Genomic DNA, 18,573 nt, shown 5'->3' on the forward strand with positions numbered 1-18,573 from the left:
CCAGTGTTTCATGGTCGATCCAAACATATCGACATACATTATCATTTTATCAGGGATTGTGTGGAACGTGGGCAGATTGAATTGAAGTACGTGAAAACAGATGATCAACGAGCTGATACTCTTACAAAAGCATTGCCTATTGTTAAGTTTGAGAAGATGCGGAGTCTTCTGGGTCTCAAGAATTTGTCTGAAATAAACTAGTTTAGATTAAGGGGGAGTTTGTTGGGTTTAATCTAAACTAGAACTTTATTTAAATATGTTTGTTTATTTATGTAAACATGTATTAACTTGGTTTTATGTTTTGTATCGACCAAGTCTATACGTGGGAGTAGTTTTAGGAGTTTAAGTTTGAATAAGTTAGTAGTGCAGAGTTTTTATTGGAGGCTGTTTCCCATGTATCTGGATGCGCCTATTTTGTAGGACATCTAGCTGATATCGTGGTGATCAGTTTGTATTATTTAAGTTCAGGGTAATTGCAGTGGAACGAATAACATTCAGTTCCTGCACTCCAGCTTCTTTAGTGTTATCGCAATACTTATACATATATATATATAATTCTGGTGTATACACACACATATATATATATATATACAGGAGGTGTTGCAGGTTGTTATCTACAACCATTCCTTGAAAACACCAGGTTCTGGTGCCACTAACTTCCCATCAGAATCTCGAGCTACCAACCCCAAACCATACTCCCATCAATCAAGTGTTATCTTTATTGAATTCCTTTGCGGTCTTACCCATGTAATCGCCCCATCACCTTCAACAAACTATCAAAACCTACTTTGATAGAGATTTTTATGCATGTAAAGATCCATCATTATTAATAAACTACAACTCATCACACACAAATTCTTAACATGTGTTTTAGGTCAGGCTTTTCAGAATATAGGGTTCGCTTAAATGGGGAATGGGAGGCGGGGAGGAAAAGTTTATCCCGTTTAAATATGGGGTAGGTATGGTATTTATATGATTTCGTGAGAAAAATCCGCCTAGCTTCGCCTCGAATATAATATAATATATATTTTTTTATAATAAAATATTTCATATTGTGTAGTAAAATATATTTATAATATAGGATAAACTATAATTTATTTATTTAAGCTATATACATAATAAAATGAATATATTGCATAAAATATTTTAAATCATCTATGCATTTCATAATATATTATAAAAATAATTTTTTAAAAAAGGTTATTATTAAACGGGGTAATGGGGCGGTTCAGGAATTAAAATTTGTCACGTGGAATATGGATATATTAGAAATCCCTGAAAGGAACGGGATAGGTTTGGGAAATTATTTTTGTATACGAAATATATATGGGAATGTCGATCTGCGTACCAAACCCGCCCATAAAAACCCTACATGCCTCTATGCTCACACTCGAAAATTCGGTACACGCTAAAAAAAAATTGTTTTCAGAATCCGGTGTCCGATGAAATAGAGGGGGAGAAGAAAGTAGTAGTAGTAAATAGGGAAGAGTGAAGAGAGTGGTGGGTCAACATGTAGGGGAGTAATATCAATGGGGGAGCACAGGCTTACACGTGCAGTGCTTTGAAGGAAGCTCCAAAAACTAGCACTGTAGTCAGAACCCACAGTCAGCCCCCCCCCCCCAAAACCAAGAAGACTTTCATTAAAGCTAATTAGCTAACTACTAATAATAGTCTCTTTAAATTAATTTTTGAAGTGCATGTTTGGTTTGGACAGACCAAGCTCCTTCATCTCTTGTTTTTAAATTAACGGTAGTATAGTGGTTGGCTTGGTTGTCAAAAATATTTGACCTAGCTAACTGAACTTGCCAACTGGCCTGACTAGACTTGGACATTTGTCATTTATAAGGGAATTCCCCTCCAATGTTCGTTACAAATTGCAGTGATTCTATAACCTAAATAAAATTGTAAATTATGTTGTAAGTTAAAGTGTTTCCAAATTACACAACCGATCGAGTTCAATAACAGTCAACTATAACAGTCTTTAAATTAAGTTTTGTAGCAATGGTAATTTAACTTTTAGGTTATTTGGGGGAAAATTATGCTCAAGTACTTGCGTTAATATTAAATCATATTCATTCTTTATTTTTGGGCAACCAAACCAACAGAAAATTGGGCCTAAAAATGAACTAATTATAAACTCCTTTCATATAAATTTAATGACATTTTTGTAAATGCTAATAATTTATCCTGAAATTACAAATTTACCGTTATATATTTATGTAAAAATTGAAAATGTTATAAATGAGGTCATGCTCATCTACGTGATACTCCAAACAAAACTCTTACACATCTCCAACACTATTGCACATGTTAGTTATAATATCTCCTAAAGTTCATCCAAGGTGATGACTTTTTAGGTATAATTTTAAATAATTAAAGAGACGCACATTAATTATTCTACAATCTTTTATAATCATTTTTGGGCTACATTAATCCTAATCTAACCTAAATTTTATTCTAAATTTTATTTTTTATATTTTTTTATAATATATTTAAGGTTTAAATATATAATATTATAATATAAAAATGATGTATATATCTTCATAATTATTATATGTATAGATGTATAGATGTACCAGTATTTTTATTTATAAAACAATAATGTTATGTAATATTAAATGTAATAAAGTTATTTTATTGTTTATTAAATTTATAAAAATTATAATATACTAAGATATGTTTTAGTCAAATATTTTATTTAATGTTCATAATAATTACTCATTATTATTTCATAATGTTTACTTCAAAATATTGATATAAATATAAAAATGTTATAATATTATAATTAAATATATTATTTTATATATACTAATATAGAACATAATTAATTAAACTCCCTTTCAAAAAATAATTAATTAAAAGTATTTTAATTTTATATTTAAAATTAATAAAAAGAAAAATATAAAAAATATAACTAATAATTATAACTAATTTCAGTCTTGAATGTCAGCGTTGCGTTGGAGATGTTTTTAGTCCTCATTATATATCTGATCTAATATTTATATTGACCGTTGCAAATTGCAATGTAATATTGACAAGTTGGGCCGCTTTAATCAAAGGCACAACTTGTACCATTCTTAAGCCCAGAAGCCACATTCATATTTGCTTAGACTTATGTCAGCTTCTTATTTTTGGGCTTTGTTTGTTCAAAAGTACCACAGTTGATCACTTAATCTTGATCTTAAACTAATCTACATAATATTTTAATTTATCTGATACACAAAGAAATTCTGATTCAAGAAGCACTGTAGAACAAACAAAGAATACAGTGATTACCTCAGTATGAACTTGTATTCTTGTAGTAAGTACAAACTAATGGGACATTGATATATCACGAGTGCAACAGAAGGGTAAAACTTTTCTAAATATTCATGCATCAAACCAATGTTCAAAACAATTTGTCTGCAACTAGGACAATTTAGGGGCAGCCATATCCGACAACCCCAGATAAATTTAACCTGAAAAATACAAATTCGAGTTGGGGTTTCAGGTCGATACACTACACATATCATTCCTTATTAATTGTTACTAATATGCATAGATCACATGAAATATTTTTTCCAAGGTGCTAAAGCGATGAAATGTTGGTACCTTATAATACACCATCATCCGCTTGACCACTTCCTGTTCAATTTAGTACAAATATGGCATCAAAACAAATGGTTAACAAGATTGAAATGTATAATTCTTAGTAGTTTCACATCAGGCAATGATCGATGGTTCAAGTCATTCGACTGTCAATATAAAAAGACGATAAGCAAAGATCAGGGTGTGACGAAAAATATAAGCATTAAAAATTCGTGCAAATGAAATTTACGTGATATTTTATATAGTCACAAGACCACTCAATGGTAACATGGTCCCAAGATTAAAAGATGAGGTACCAGGTGACAGGTATATGTATCTACTAGTTGTTAAATATAATTATGATACAAACATACAGGTACCACTCCAGCACAAGTAAATAATTTACAATATCATAATTTACAAGTTGAATATGAGCAACACGGCAAATTTTTATTTCATGAAAATCAATTAAATTGAACACCATGATTATTGTTATGATTTCAAGTAATGGCAATGATGCTGATGAAGAAACTAATTGGCTAATTGCTCAAAATTCAAATTTATAAAATTGCAAACATAATTAGATATACACAATTATGTATCTGTATATGTGTACACTATATATGCATATAATTATCTCTCCATGTATAAGAGAAATAGAATGTATCTATCAAACCTCACATGATGCAGGTACAAAGGCTATAAACAATTTCTTTGAGACACTTCAGTACAAGTTGGAATGGGGTATATTTAGAGAATAAGTAATAATTTCATTTCAAAGTTGACTTGTACACAAAATAGAAAAATGTACATACACTATATATGTGCAACTAAAAGCATATCAGCATACAAAAGTACTGGTAAACAAACAATGTCTATGTAGCAGTGGTAGTAGTAAGAGAGGACATAATTGAAGGTTTTGAGTGGTTTCAACTTGACATTATTAGGTAACACCATTATAGAGTGATGTATGTGGTATTTATAAGTTACAGTGTCGCTTATGCATGGTATTATCATTGATTATACGTGATGTATGCGGTGAATAAAGTTGCAGTGTTGCTTGAATTTAACACAAATATGAACATCCTACCCTATATAGATTAGCTACGTGCCTACAAGGTAATAAGTTGTATCATTATAAACTGATAATCAAGAAAGGTATTATGAAACATTTTAGTTAACACTATCCACTAAAAACTCATACAATTTGTTGTATGCATGGTTTAAATGCGTGTATCTATATACTTCTCAGTCTCCTTGACGGGGCTCCCACAGTAGATACATATAGCAGAGGTGAACCCACTTAGGGACCAAGAGCCAAGTTTCGAAATTGAGTACTAATAAATTTATATCTAGAACCTTATTATATGATACTACCTCCGTCCCATTGGGATATATACGTGAACTATTTGCACGTATTTCGAGTCTTCTATAAAATATAGTTTCATAATGTTTTTTTCAATTTTTTTTAATAAAAGTTTAAACATAAAACTTTAATTCAAAAAAAGAAAAATTTAAAAAAATATTATGGAACTATACTTTAAACGAGTATTGAAAAGCATGCCAAAAAGTAATGTATAGAATCTAATGGGACAGAGGGAGTACGTTTTAGAGTAGCTGATAAGAAAGAATATTACATATTTAGGGTATTTTCCCTCTGAATGTTTATAATTTAATGAAAAGAAATTTATTTAACTTTATTTACAACTTTTTACCAAGCAATATATATCTAACATTTCATAATTTCATATGTTATTCTCTATCTGAGCGGGTACAAAAAACTTGAACACTATGTTGGTCTAGGTTCGTCGACAGAACATAATTATGTGTGCACAAGTATCGATTCTTATCATTATGAGGACATGAAAGGTGCGGGTAGACTTACAGAAGGGGTTTACAGAGGTCCTCAAAATAAGATTGACTCTTAAATTTGTGTTCAAAGTAAATATTATGAGGGATAAAGAAATCGGCAAGGAGGGCACTAGACACCACAACAGGGAGATGAACAATAAATCTTGTGAACAAAGATCAAACAGCCACCTTCTCTTCCACTGGGATAAAACAACAAGAAAGCATCTAAACCTGTATGGCTGAATAGAACATTAACATAAATTCAGCAACACTAACAGATAGAATTCTTAGAGATATATTGACTAGATTTAACTAAGAATTATTATGTCAGCAAACCATATGCGCTCAGAAAAAAAAGGTTAGGTATGGGGCTTAACCTAGCTTGGATGGTGAAAACGCTAATTAAATATGAAGATGAAATGTTGACAAGTTCTAGTCAATTGAAATTTTCAAGTACTTGTTAAGTGTAATTATGTTATCTTAATTTCTTGATTAAGTAGTAATCATGTAAAAATCCTTTAACTATCAGATATACCTAACTCATCTTCTATATGATAAAGACAGCCACAACAAAAAGCTAAAGCTAAAATTATGGTTTAAACTTGCTCTGAATATGACTGAACCTTCATGCATGCACAAAAGTGAAGATTGTACCAACACTGAAAAGGTAAAATGATCTAAAACTTATAATTATTTTTTTCATTCCTACTCAAAGTGAGGAGCTATAATTTCATATTTTAAGATTTATTTCTCTGTTTGGGGCATACATTTTATGACAACACACCATACATAAAATATTGCATGACTCGTAAAAAAGGTCCATAAAACTTAGTACAAGACACAGAAATGAGTACCATTCACGCTTGTGAAAATTTCTTAGGCAAATTTGACAAAACAAGGTACTGGAATGGGAAAAGGCTTTAGGGACACAAGTACAAAGTTGTATATTTCCCTTTCTATCCATGGCCATATAGTAAATAAATAAATAAATATATAACATCCTAATAATCCTATGATGCTATATCATAAGAATAAAATGATAGAAGGTTTCTTATGATACTTTATTGTAAGCGTAAAGTGATAGAAGGGTTTTTTACCATTGTATTGTGGAGCGTTAGCCATCTTTGTCGCCATCTATATCCTGCACAACAATGACAACTTGCGTGTAACTCAGTGTAAGACACTCGAAAAGCAAATATGCCTGGAACATAAGGATTCATTAAAAAATATGCTGATTAGATACCTACACAAATCACTTGTTGATTCCGATTCTATAAAAAATGAAGACTAGATTGGCAAGTAGGTGATCTTTAAACTTTCACTTAATTACATGTCAATTTTATTAATAGTCCTAGAATTACCGAAAGTTTATACAAAAACAATTTTATAAATAGTACTGAATGAAGATCATGAAGAGTCTTTTTCGGGTATATTTTTAATAGGGAGGGTAAATTGATGGATTACTAATCTACCAATGAAAATAACCGATGATCCTCTTGAAGATAAATAGATAATAAGAAGGAGATTTTAGTTTCATAGGAAGGACATCTTTCTTGTCTTTTATCTTCATGAGTATGCAAGGCTTTAATGTAATTTGAACTCCATGTAATCATGAATTTTTTGGTCATCATTACCAATCTTGACATTAAACATATGCACATACACTGGAGAAGGGCAGGGAACCACATGGGTGTATATGCATATTAAATATTCATATACTTATGATAAGATTCAAATTCTACCTATATATAGAACACAACAAGCTCTTCTACCAGAAATCACTCAATACATTAAGAAGCTCTTCTGCATTGTGATTCTCCGGTAGAAGAATTAGAACCTCACCAAAAAAAAGGAAAATGTGCATCAGTTCCACAAAATCGACATCATCAGAAACCATCAATATATCTAGACAGAACCGAAGAATATCCATGCGGAACAAGGTTCAAATTCATGGGCTTAACAGGTATGCTTGATTAGATACAGAAACATAAGATACTGGGAAATTGTTTATCGTCTATTAGTAGGCGCATAGGCTTTCAGGCGCTTTATGAGCGCCTCACCTCTTCTGACATTTTTGCATCATATACATTTATATTATTTCTTTTAATAAATATATATATACATATATATATATGGTATATCAATTTCACATAAGACGCACATCCAAACTTCTTTTCTATAATAATGCATGGGACCGTGGGCATGCATAACAGGAGGAAAGGAAGTGAAGAGAAGATGGGAACCGAAATCGTAGTACAGAACCTGAAGCTGTACATGGAGAACATTAGTATCCTTGAAGAGAATGAAAAGTTGAGGAAGAAAGCTAGTCTTCTACACCAAGAGAATCTTTATTTGATGTCAAAGTTTCAGAAGAGGCCAACTTTTAAGTCTGATGGGATGTCCACCACCCTTTCTCAACTTCTTCGAGATCAATAATATCAGTGAACACATGTATTTATTGCTTTATCTTCTCAGTACCCTGTTTGTAAGTTACAATTGAACTGGAATAAGTAATTACTGGGTTATGCAATTGGCAGCATATATAACTTATGCACAAGAAAGAGAGTTTCTTTCATGACATCATCAATAAAGAGAAGTTTAACAAATCTTATATAAGAGTGTTTCCACAGATAAACTCAAAAGTCTTAGATGATCAGGTAAACCATGTAGTAAGCTCGATCTTGAACCTCTCTAAATATCAAATGTGAAATGTCACATAGTCTTTTCATTTTGTGTGATTGTATAATTGGTTATACCGCTAGATGTTTATAACCTTGATAATAATTTCAATATTCTGATCAACTAGACATAGATTGAAGGTGAAGTTTAGTACAAGAAAACAAACTACAGGGTAACTTATTCTGAGTACTGAGGAATTCTACAAGGAAATTAATTAATAGAAGGGCAAAAGCACTAATTTTGAAAGAAGGCTGCTTACTATTTTTCTCCTCACTTGTGTAGAGGTTCCAAAATGTTTCCGAGAGTCTCCTGTACGCCCTAAGCCCAATCAACAAGAGCATATTAGTGGGCATCATTTTATTAACACGTATTTTCAAAAGGCTGGTGTCGAATTGTTGTTCTTTTTTAAAAGGTACAGAGAGCATATTACTATTTTCTTGAATTCCATAACACGACAAGAAAGAACTCAGCATTGACATGGAAACAATCTGCATACAGGCACAGGGGAAAATATTGTCTTTCCTCCAAAAGTCTCAAATGGTGTCTCATACAGAAGATTCATTTCAAGCTGAATAATTTAAATTTTTTTATCACAAAGTAAAGTATATGTGACAGTTATCTGAAACGTTAATTCTTAACTTCCTATCTTCGGACAGTTTTACAATATCATTTTCAAGCTCTGACTTTGTAATATGTTGGCAAATTACAAAGTTTTTGCATGATCTTGATTGATCTTCAACCATGCAAGCCCAACGTCTGACTGTCCAATATACATGGACAACAGGAAGATAAATTGACCTCGTCACTCCTAAAATCGAACCTGAACTAACTAAAGTCTCATGACATAATTTTTGACAAGAAGTCTCGTGACACCTTTAAATCAGTCATATATTTCAAATTCGGACTGAGTAGCTGATATATCTCTACATGCAAATTCTATATGTCTTCTCTATATTCGTTGTGATTCCTGATATCCCAATATATATATTGAAATAGCAACCAATCTTTCAACATAGATATTTACACTAAAAATTAACCTGAACAAGCTGGAAGACCAAACATAGACATTTTTTTTAAAGAAACATGGACATTAAATTATGCCAAACAGATAATGACTTTAACTTACAACCAAAATGGTCAACATAACCTGCCACGAATGGAGATATTTTGTGCTTCAAGAAAATATTTTGTGCTTGAAATAACTCAAAACTGCAAACATCAAGAATCCTAGTGTTGCGCCTTGGCACCTTCAAAGAGTTTAAATATTGAGGAAAATATATTCTATATGCCTGCAGGTACAATATGACATAAACCAGTTCACTGTTAGGTCCATGCCACTTGGCCAATAAGGTAGCAAGCCTAAAATTTAAGATTAAAACCAAATATTCACCTGGATATTCTGAACTTATATATTAACTACCACTTTAATAAGTTAATGACCAATCCTCATCAAGCTAAAACGGACTTTTAGTAAGTGCAGTTAGAAAAATATACTGTACTCGGTGCATTTTCACAGCCAAACGGTTCAACTTTAATTCAGTTCACTAACTTAAAGAGCATATCAAATCATCTATACCCAGCTCACCCGTCAGATTGGTTCTATATTAATATCAGAGAAAGCAGGAGGCTCCTGATTGGCCAACCATTGCATAGATATGTTTAAGGTTCTATACCAAAAAAAAAATCTATTGGTGAATCATGTAAATTAAGGCAGACTGATAGGGCTAGTACTACACTAGCAAGGACTACAAGGCACTACAAATTGCTCTCTTCAAACTGTTTAAAAGAGAAAACATCTCTTGCTTAAGCATCTGATCAAAACAAGCGAACAATTACATCGGATCAACTTATGCTGTGAAAAAGCCTATTTTTTTTAAATGCAGTAAAAAAGAAGTTGAGATTGCTAGCTAATTCAATGCTCTATGTAGAAGAAACTGCACAGCAACATGTAGCTTACAGAATGTTCTTGCCTAGACGAAATGCATAAATGATGCACAATGGTACTGCACACAGTTTTTGTTTCACAGAACAAGTCCTTTTTCAATTCATATAATAATACATGAAACAATGTTCTAATATTCGATATCACAATTTCATCCCATGGCTTTAATTTGTTATAGCCCCTACACCTGGGGATAAACTTAATACTTAGCATGTGAAAAGTATGGCGAATGGGACTTGATTTGTGGTAAGATCAAATATTATAATCAATGTTATGAGCAACAGAGTACAAGCCAATAGTAATAAAATGCTAAGGTGTCTCTGCAGAAACTTCTTAAAATAGTATATCTATTCTTGCAACACGCGGTATGTAGTTAGCAGGAAGTTGTTGGACAGCAAATGTGGTTAAAATTTAATAAGATGTTTGTGTTACTCACCGATTTGGCTCGCAAGCTGTTTGTAAAAATATCTCAAAGAGCTTTCACACCAGAAGCGGTGATGGCAACAGATTGGGTTTAGCAGAAGCAATGGAAGCAATGGAGCTTAAAGCTCTGATACCATGGTTGGTTTTAAGACCTTATGCTAGTGTTTATACAGTAACATAACTCTTCTATGTTATTTACACATAACAAGCACTAGCATAAGGTCTTAAATCTAACAAAACGGAAACAGATTCTTTACTTTTTAGAGTAGAAGTAAGGTCTTCTTGCATCTTACCCTCTTCGGACCCTAATTTACGAGTGCATGTTTGGTTTAGTACCAATAACTCTCGCGGTAACACACTTCAATCACTAGTACGTTCAATAACTCCCCAATATCACAAGTTGAATATTACCCTGAAAGATGGGTTCTTATCTAAACAGTGGACGTTTAGCATAAGATTAAAGTTAAAATCTTAATACTTTCCTAACTAGATATATACATGCAATCCAGAGAGTCAACAAATTACCCATCTCAAAACCTATATGATTACAATTTACACCTACAATTTTCCCAAAACTCAAAAAATGCATAACAGTAAAATGCAAAATATGATTGAAAAAGTACCCACATGAAGAATTGAAGTGAAGATTATCCCAAACTTCAAGAATGCACTCTGCAAACAAATATAAAAATTGAATCTTTAGTACACTACAAGATTATATGAACAAAAAAAAATATATATTACCCAATGGGTTGTGTTTGGGAGAATTTATGAAATGGGTGTTTATAAAATTTACTTTGGAGAATTTTGTGAAGAGTACTTAAGCAGATTCCGACAAGAAAAGTGTGCACGGAGATTCTGTGCACGGAGATTCTGTGCACGGAGATTATGTTCTGTTCAAAAGAAGACGAAAAGGACAAGATACTTTGTCTGCATTTTCTTAAAAGATAAATTTATTTGCTTTAAAATTTTGTTTAGCATAATATTTTACTCTTTAATTTTGTTAAATTTTAATTAGTGTGATATTTTTTAAAAAAAATTCATACTTTAATTAGTGTGGTTTTTTTTTTTGAAAACAGAGTTATTCCGTCACTCATGAAAACTCTTAAATTAGCCTAACACAAAATTTCAAATCATCAACAAATATTGTAATAAAAAAGAAATATTTAAATAAAAGTAATAACATTAATCATAATTTAACCAGGATACAAAATAGCAACAAATTTAAAGAACATCACGGAACACTCTGTTCCTCCTAATTAAATCATCATCATAAGTGCTGCCAGTGCTGCACCAATCCATAACAATTGTGTAGAACTTCCAAATGCAGTAGCTGCAGAAATTTCAGGTGGTGGCGCAGGAGATTCAACCTCAGGCAACACTGTTATTGCAAGCTTCATATTTCCGGTGGCACAATGAGTAGCTTTGCTGCACAAATACCATTTTTTGCCTTCACTTGCAAGAGTAATTTCATCATTTCCGGTAGTAAGAGCATTACTTGTTGCGGATGGTGTGCAGCTCTGGAATGAAGCTAAATCTGCTCTATGAACATTGTGAACTCCAGCAGAGTACTTGAAAACTGCACACCAAAGAAGTACATGATCAGATATAAAGGCCAAAATAGCTTCATGTTCTCTTATATTGCCAAGTGGTACTATGTCTTTTTTATAGTCAATTACAGAAATATTAGTACTGGTGTATCCGTGGCCTCGCTCATCCTCTTGTTACCGAGAGTAGAGTGTATTCAGTTACGTCAAAACTAAAGTATCAACTTATGAGAAAATGTTAAGGTTCAATTTATAGAGATCTTTAAGCGAGTGAACAGCCGGCTTCAGAACTTTAGCGTGCCATCTGTAATTAGCAGCCTCATAGAATTCCTGATTAGTTAATCATTAAAGACAAACTATGTGCGCTTAAAGTGTTTGTACGTGGATATTTTATGTAACAGTTTTGGAACTCTGAAGCTGAGATGTTCGGCTTCAGACTTCAATGATAAACCAAGCCTAAAGTTAAACGTTAACTTCTCCCCAGAATATGTTCACTGCACAACACAACTTCAACAAAGTTACTTTCTATGTTTGCAACACAGCACTGTTGCATCCAAGATTTGTATGAACTGTCCGATAACTTCATATGACTCGATGCTCTAACAACCTAGTTGAATTGTGTAATATCATTCTTCTACAACTTCAATATGAATTTATTAAAACTTATCATCATTTTTCGACAGATCTGGATTCATCAAAAGATTAATTAATATTTGATGAAAAATGTGATTCTTCTTATAATTGGACGGGTTTTCTCTCCTTAAATTTAACCAAATACTTTTTACTGATTTCCATCTCTTTGTATTGAAATATTATTTAAGATCTGGAATTTTGTTGACCTAGTCTATATTCACTTAATCAAAAGACACACAGCGTCTCAAGTTAAAACCAATGTCAAAACAAGATTCTACAGAGTCAATATAAGACTCTTGCAACTCATATACGGCATAAAAGGTTGCACTGCCGATTAAGGTTAGCCGGCTATTCACCGGCACCGAACATCTATATACTATAAATATACATATTACCAACACCATCAAAGCATATCCACATCAAACAGACTAACATAAGAAAATACTTGAGCAATTTCTTCTAATTTCATTAATTCTTCAAATGGCCTCTACTAGTCTCTTGGTTGCATTTGCCATTATTTCAGCAATTGTCGCTCCAGCTTTGGCAACAGACTTCGTGGTCGGAGATGAAAATGGCTGGACAACCAATTTCGATTACAAAACTTGGGCTGCCAGCAAGGAATTTCACGTCGGCGATAGACTCAGTATGTTACCTACTTGAATATTCTGTCGCATTATTTCTAAAATATCAGTGTAACTGTCTAATGTGACACAATCTAACTTGACGCATATAAAATTTGGCACTCCAGTTTTTCAAATGCAAATTCACACTTCAACATTGAATTTTGAAAAATTATAAGCAATTATGATTAGTGCAGCCTTCTTATCTAATTATGTATATGTGTAAACTTGCAGTTTTCAAGTATACTTCCGGAGTCCATAATGTTCATAGGGCAGATTTAGCTTCATTCCAAGAATGTAAACAATCTTCAACAAGTGTTGCTCTCACCACCGGAAACGATGTGATTACTCTTGCAAGTGAAGGCAAAAAATGGTACTTATGCACCAAAGCTACTCATTGTGCTACTGGAAATATGAAGCTTGCGATAACGGTGTTACCTCAAGTAGGTTCTCCTGCACCAGAACCAGCACCTGCAGTATCTACAGCTTTTGGAATTAGAGCTTCTATGTACTTGGCATGTATCACCGCAGCATTTGGAACACTTTCGATGTTGATGGTTTAATTTCCGAGAGTGTGCGCATTATTATATTTACTTTTGAGCCTTTTTTCTTTCTCATATTATTGATTCTGTTCGATCATTGATCTCATTTAAATGTCTATTCTGTCGAATCACATAGAAAAATGCTATCGGATTCCTTCTGTAATTTTTTCCCTGAACACTAAAATACATAATGATGCATGGGGAATAGAATAGCAAAGTGTTTCGAATCTAATATATGCAAAATTCGTTGTTCCAGTTTGCAAAGTTAATTGAACGGGATAACTTTGCGTACTAATTTGTTATTTAATCTGAATTTGTTTCACAATAAAGTTAGGTGTTTAGTATGTCTGAAGCATGAGCAGTTGATTTAGTCGTGTGTGACTCAGTCATACTAGCAGTTGCTATCTTTTAGGATCGAGTGTTGTGATCGAGTGTTGTGGCAGCAGTGAGTGTTTCTTTTCTGTTTCTATTTTCTAACATTTTTTCATCCTGTAGTAGTTATTTATGTTTGCAGCATCTTAATGAAAAGGCAAGACATACACGATATATATATATATATATATGGGTTTTGGTCCACAACCCCTGATGGTTGTAGTAATCACCTTCCGCATTAAGGCATTGCGGCAGTACTACCAGCAATGTTTTATTGCACCCTACGCAATGAAACAATGCTGCAGATACTGCCGCATTATTTCATTGCAACAGTACTGCCGCATTGTTTCATTGCAACCACGCAATGAAACAATGAAGCAATTATTTAATTTCTTAAATAACAAAAAATTATATTATAATGATTTAATTTGTTTCCGATAATAACGGAGTTAAAAAGTATATAATTAATTTTAACAACCACTTGTTTCTATATTTACTAATTTTATTACTACTTCCCATTTATATTATCAATTGTATAATGAGTTAAGAATTTAAAATTTAATTAGATATATAATCGGAAAAATAATTAAAATATTAGTTTTAATGAAAAACATAAAAAATCGCAGATGATAACTGAAATGTATGAATGTAGTATTGCTATGATTGTTTATTGATCGAAATGTGTCGTCTTCCGAAGAAACTGAGATCGGAGGAGAACATGATGCAAGAAACTGTCCCCTAAGGGAGAAGCATGATCGAAGAAATTTTTAGGTTTTAACATAACAATTGTTGACAAGTAGTACATTAGTTCTTTTAACTTTTCTATTTAAATTACATAATATTAACATTATTTTAATTTACACATAATGTTGCATATTAATATTATTTTTTAACAAAACCAAGTTTAGTAATATTAATATTGTTTAAAATATTTTCAACACCAAAACTCTTATTATCCAACTTAAAATATTGTAAGAAAATATGGACAGAGCACCCAGCAATGAGACATTGCTAGAGGTCACACTGCAGCAATGACTCATTGCGGGGTACTCTGTTCCACCCAAAACTCACTGCCTCTTTTTGTTAACAAAAGTGAGTTTAGTAATATTAATATTTTTAAAATATTTTTCAACACCAAAACTCTTAAAATAATTAAAATATGCCGTATTAATGTAAAAATTTGAAAAAAGTGATTTAATCAACAAAGTCAACTAGACATTCAAATAGTCAATGCGAACTAGTGACAAAGTACCTAGCAATGAGACATTGCTGGAGGTACTTACTGCAACAATGAGTCATTGCTGGGAGCTCTGTTTCACCCAAAACTCACTGTCCCTTTTTGTTAACAAAACTTGTTTTTTAGTAATATTAATATTTTTAAATATTTTTCAACACCAAAACTCTTAAAATAACTAAAAAATGCAGTATTAGTGGTAAAATTTGAAAAAATTGATTTAATAAACAAAGTCAACTAGACCTTAAAATAGTCAACATGACCTAGTGCAATGCCTCATTGCTGGGTATGGTCACTGCAGCAATGATTCATTGCAGGGTGACTAAACTGTAAAATTTGTAAAATATGGTATCTCCCGCAATGATTCAATGCTAAGGTATGTGACCAGTTTTCTGCAGGAAACTGACAAACAAACTAGTGCTTGCCAGTTTTCTGCAGAAAACTGGTCACAGACCTTTATACTGTTAACATCAATATTGCGGGTGATTTACATAGTTTAAGAAAAAAAAACGGCATGGTTCCGTTTATTTTTATAACTTATCAACCTGTTTCAACTAAATCTAAATCAACCAACCAATAACCAATCAAAGCAACCACAATCATGATCTAAATTAAACTTAACCAATCAACATCAAATCTAAACGCAACATCAATCCAATAAAAACAATCATAATCAATAACAAGGAAAACACCAAAACAAATCCAAAATATAAACTATAGTCCCCTGTTCCTCTGCCGGATCCCATAGTCACTTATCCGTCTAGCGAGCCCTTTTGAAAGCTCCCAAACTATGCGATACCGGAATGTCCAAATACCCAATACAAGCTCCCAAACAGCATCTCTCAACGATATGCCATTAAGTATAACATCCATGTACTTGCACACGTACACGCCACAATCATGGGTATTGGACTGCATCGGTCATTCCTGTACGAAATGAACCTTCAACTTATGTCCATCAAATCTGGAAGGATCCAAGTAATGCAACATAGTTGGCACTATGCACTCCTAGAAAGGTTTGGTTTCATATAATTAGTAACCAACAATGACAAATATATATAAATTGACTAGTAAATTAATTACGAAGAACATAGAATACCATGACATATATATATCGAGATTAAATACTCTTAAGACAATCCCCCCATTCAACTAGAGGATCAATTAAAAGGAGATTCTGTTATTTAATGTCCAGAATGAACAAAAACCAGTGAGCATCATTGCAGCAAGGGTAGAAAGCAAAGTCACAATCCAATAATGATGGCCCAATGCGCTGGACTGCATAAGAATCATATAAACTATGCAGACCGGCCAACTGCACATCTGAAAGTTCAGCTTCGGGATGGGACTTCAACATTGAAACAATTATAAAAGATCAAATGAACTACAAAATCAAAGAGTTATCAATTATCATTAACTTAGTAACGCATGAACTAAAAAGTACTTTTTGTTTTACCTTCAAGTTCTTGCAATAATCTTTTAACAACAGTTGCCCGAAAAAACTGAAGTTAAAGAAGAACTTCTTAGCTGTGGGCTCCAGACCCGAGATGGACTCCCTAACCTTCAACAACTCTATATAGGCATCCACGACATTGCTGTCTAAATCACATTTCCGGCTTTAAGGTCTGGAAAAAATCCCAAGTAAGCTCAGTAGTGCCTCTATGATCTCTCCAAATAAAATCATTCTTGTTACCCCACCAGTGCTTGTATAGCCAAAAAAATCTTCCTGTTTTTCAATGGCCTCGTCATATCAGCACGCCGCCTAAGACCACCCCGCCTCAGTTTATCCTTCAACTTGTCTTCATCAATGTCCATCTGCTAATACATTTCAAGAGCATCAAATCAAACACATATTCGTGACAAAAAAAATTAAGCATATAGAAATACATCAAAATACATACTGCAAGAATCAAACATAAAAAATGGAATGATTCAACATACGTACATCAAGAATCATCCTCAAACTATCAGGAATAACACCACTACGACTACCGAATTTCACCATGCCACCTGCAAGTGGAGTCAACTCATTAGCAGGAGTAACAGGAGAACTCCCAAAAGTGCGCTCGGTAGTAGGAGTAACAGGGGTGGTAGTAGCAACAACCTACAAATGCATTGAGTATCAAATATTATATACACCTCTAAAACTAAAGAGTTAGACTACTCGAACAACATACTCGAATATGTATAAGACACACAATAGTAAAAAAAAGTAAAGTTCTAAAACTAAAGAGTAGTACCTCAGACTGAATAACATCAGACTAAACAACAGGGGGGCGGATAGGGGGGTCGACTGTGAAGCAGGGGGAGCAGTAGCAGCAACCTACAAATGCATTGAGTATCAAACATTATATACACCTCTAAAACTAAAGAGTTAGACTACTCGAATAACATACTCGAATATGTATAAGACACACAATAATAAAAAAAAAGTAAAGTTCTAAAACTAAAGAGTAGTACCTCAGACTGAACAACAGGGGGGCGGATAGGGGGGTCGACTGTGGAACAGGGGGAGCAGTAGCAGCAACCTACAAATGCATTGATTATCAAACATTATATACACCTCTAAAACTAAAGAGTTAGACTACTCGAATAACATACTCGAATATGTATAAGACACACAATAGTAAAAAAAAGTAAAGTTCTAAAACTAAAGAGTAGTACCTCAGACTGAACAACATCAGACTGAACAACAGGGGGCAGATAGGGGGGTCGAATGTGAAGCAGGGGGAGCAGTAGCAGCAACCTACAAATGCATTGAGTATCAAACATTATATACATCTTAAAACTAAAGAGTTAGACTACGCGAATAACATGCTCGAATATGAATAAGTACCTCAATCTGAACAGGATGAGAGACATGTACAGGGATAGCCGCAGCGTTAGGGACTATAGTCTCATCCTACATTAGATGTCAATAACTCGATCAAACTACATATAATTCGGTGTAGTAGACTACTCGAATAACTTACTCGAGTAAGTACCTGACGAGGACATTTACTGGCTGCCTGTGTAGGTGAATCATGAGAATCAGAAGCAAACTCCTGCAATAACACGATAAGATAATGATCATACACACATTCACATTCAATATAGTAAACTGGATTTTGGAATGACATAAATGAAACACACCTCACGTGTACGTTTCTGCGGTGAAGGAGGA

The 18,573-nt window shown here is 33.1% G+C and overlaps 2 protein-coding genes and 1 long non-coding RNA gene across 3 annotated transcripts; 2 read left to right on the forward strand and 1 right to left on the reverse strand.

Annotated features, from left to right (window-relative positions):
- The first annotated feature begins 6,892 nt into the window (after positions 1-6,892).
- LOC141667448 (uncharacterized) lies at positions 6,893-7,957 on the forward strand. Its single transcript, XR_012552626.1, has 2 exons — positions 6,893-7,381; positions 7,632-7,957. It is a non-coding gene; the product is annotated as an uncharacterized LOC141667448 (long non-coding RNA).
- A 3,764-nt stretch (positions 7,958-11,721) lies between these two features.
- LOC141664766 (blue copper protein 1a-like) lies at positions 11,722-12,595 on the reverse strand. The gene is made up of 2 exons (XM_074470722.1): positions 12,532-12,595; positions 11,722-12,041 (listed from the first exon to the last, which is right to left on the reverse strand). Exons 1-2 carry the CDS (start codon positions 12,593-12,595, stop codon positions 11,722-11,724), a joined length of 384 nt encoding a protein of 127 aa, XP_074326823.1.
- A 326-nt stretch (positions 12,596-12,921) lies between these two features.
- Positions 12,922-13,983, forward strand: LOC141668660 (blue copper protein 1a-like). Its single transcript, XM_074475632.1, has 2 exons — positions 12,922-13,285; positions 13,497-13,983. The coding sequence occupies exons 1-2, from the start codon at positions 13,123-13,125 to the stop codon at positions 13,823-13,825; spliced, it is 492 nt and encodes a 163-aa protein (XP_074331733.1). The 5' UTR covers positions 12,922-13,122; the 3' UTR covers positions 13,826-13,983.
- Positions 13,984-18,573: the final 4,590 nt, after the last annotated feature.

Source organism: Apium graveolens, chromosome 6 (genome assembly GCF_009905375.1).
Source record: "Apium graveolens cultivar Ventura chromosome 6, ASM990537v1, whole genome shotgun sequence".
Classification (NCBI taxonomy): domain Eukaryota; kingdom Viridiplantae; phylum Streptophyta; class Magnoliopsida; order Apiales; family Apiaceae; genus Apium; species Apium graveolens.

What these genes read in the sequence shown, in the direction of transcription:
- LOC141664766 (XM_074470722.1), bottom strand. Translation starts at nt 12,595, where the DNA reads ATGAAGTTATCGGACAGTTCATACAAATCTTGGATGCAACAGTGCTGT. An exon ending in CTGTGTTGCAAACATAGAAA is followed by an intron (nt 12,042 to 12,531) that starts GTAACTTTGTTG and finishes TTTGGTGTGCAG; the next exon opens with TTTTCAAGTACTCTGCTGGA.
- LOC141668660 (XM_074475632.1), top strand. Translation starts at nt 13,123, where the DNA reads ATGGCCTCTACTAGTCTCTTGGTTGCATTTGCCATTATTTCAGCAATT. An exon ending in TCACGTCGGCGATAGACTCA is followed by an intron (nt 13,286 to 13,496) that starts GTATGTTACCTA and finishes GTAAACTTGCAG; the next exon opens with TTTTCAAGTATACTTCCGGA.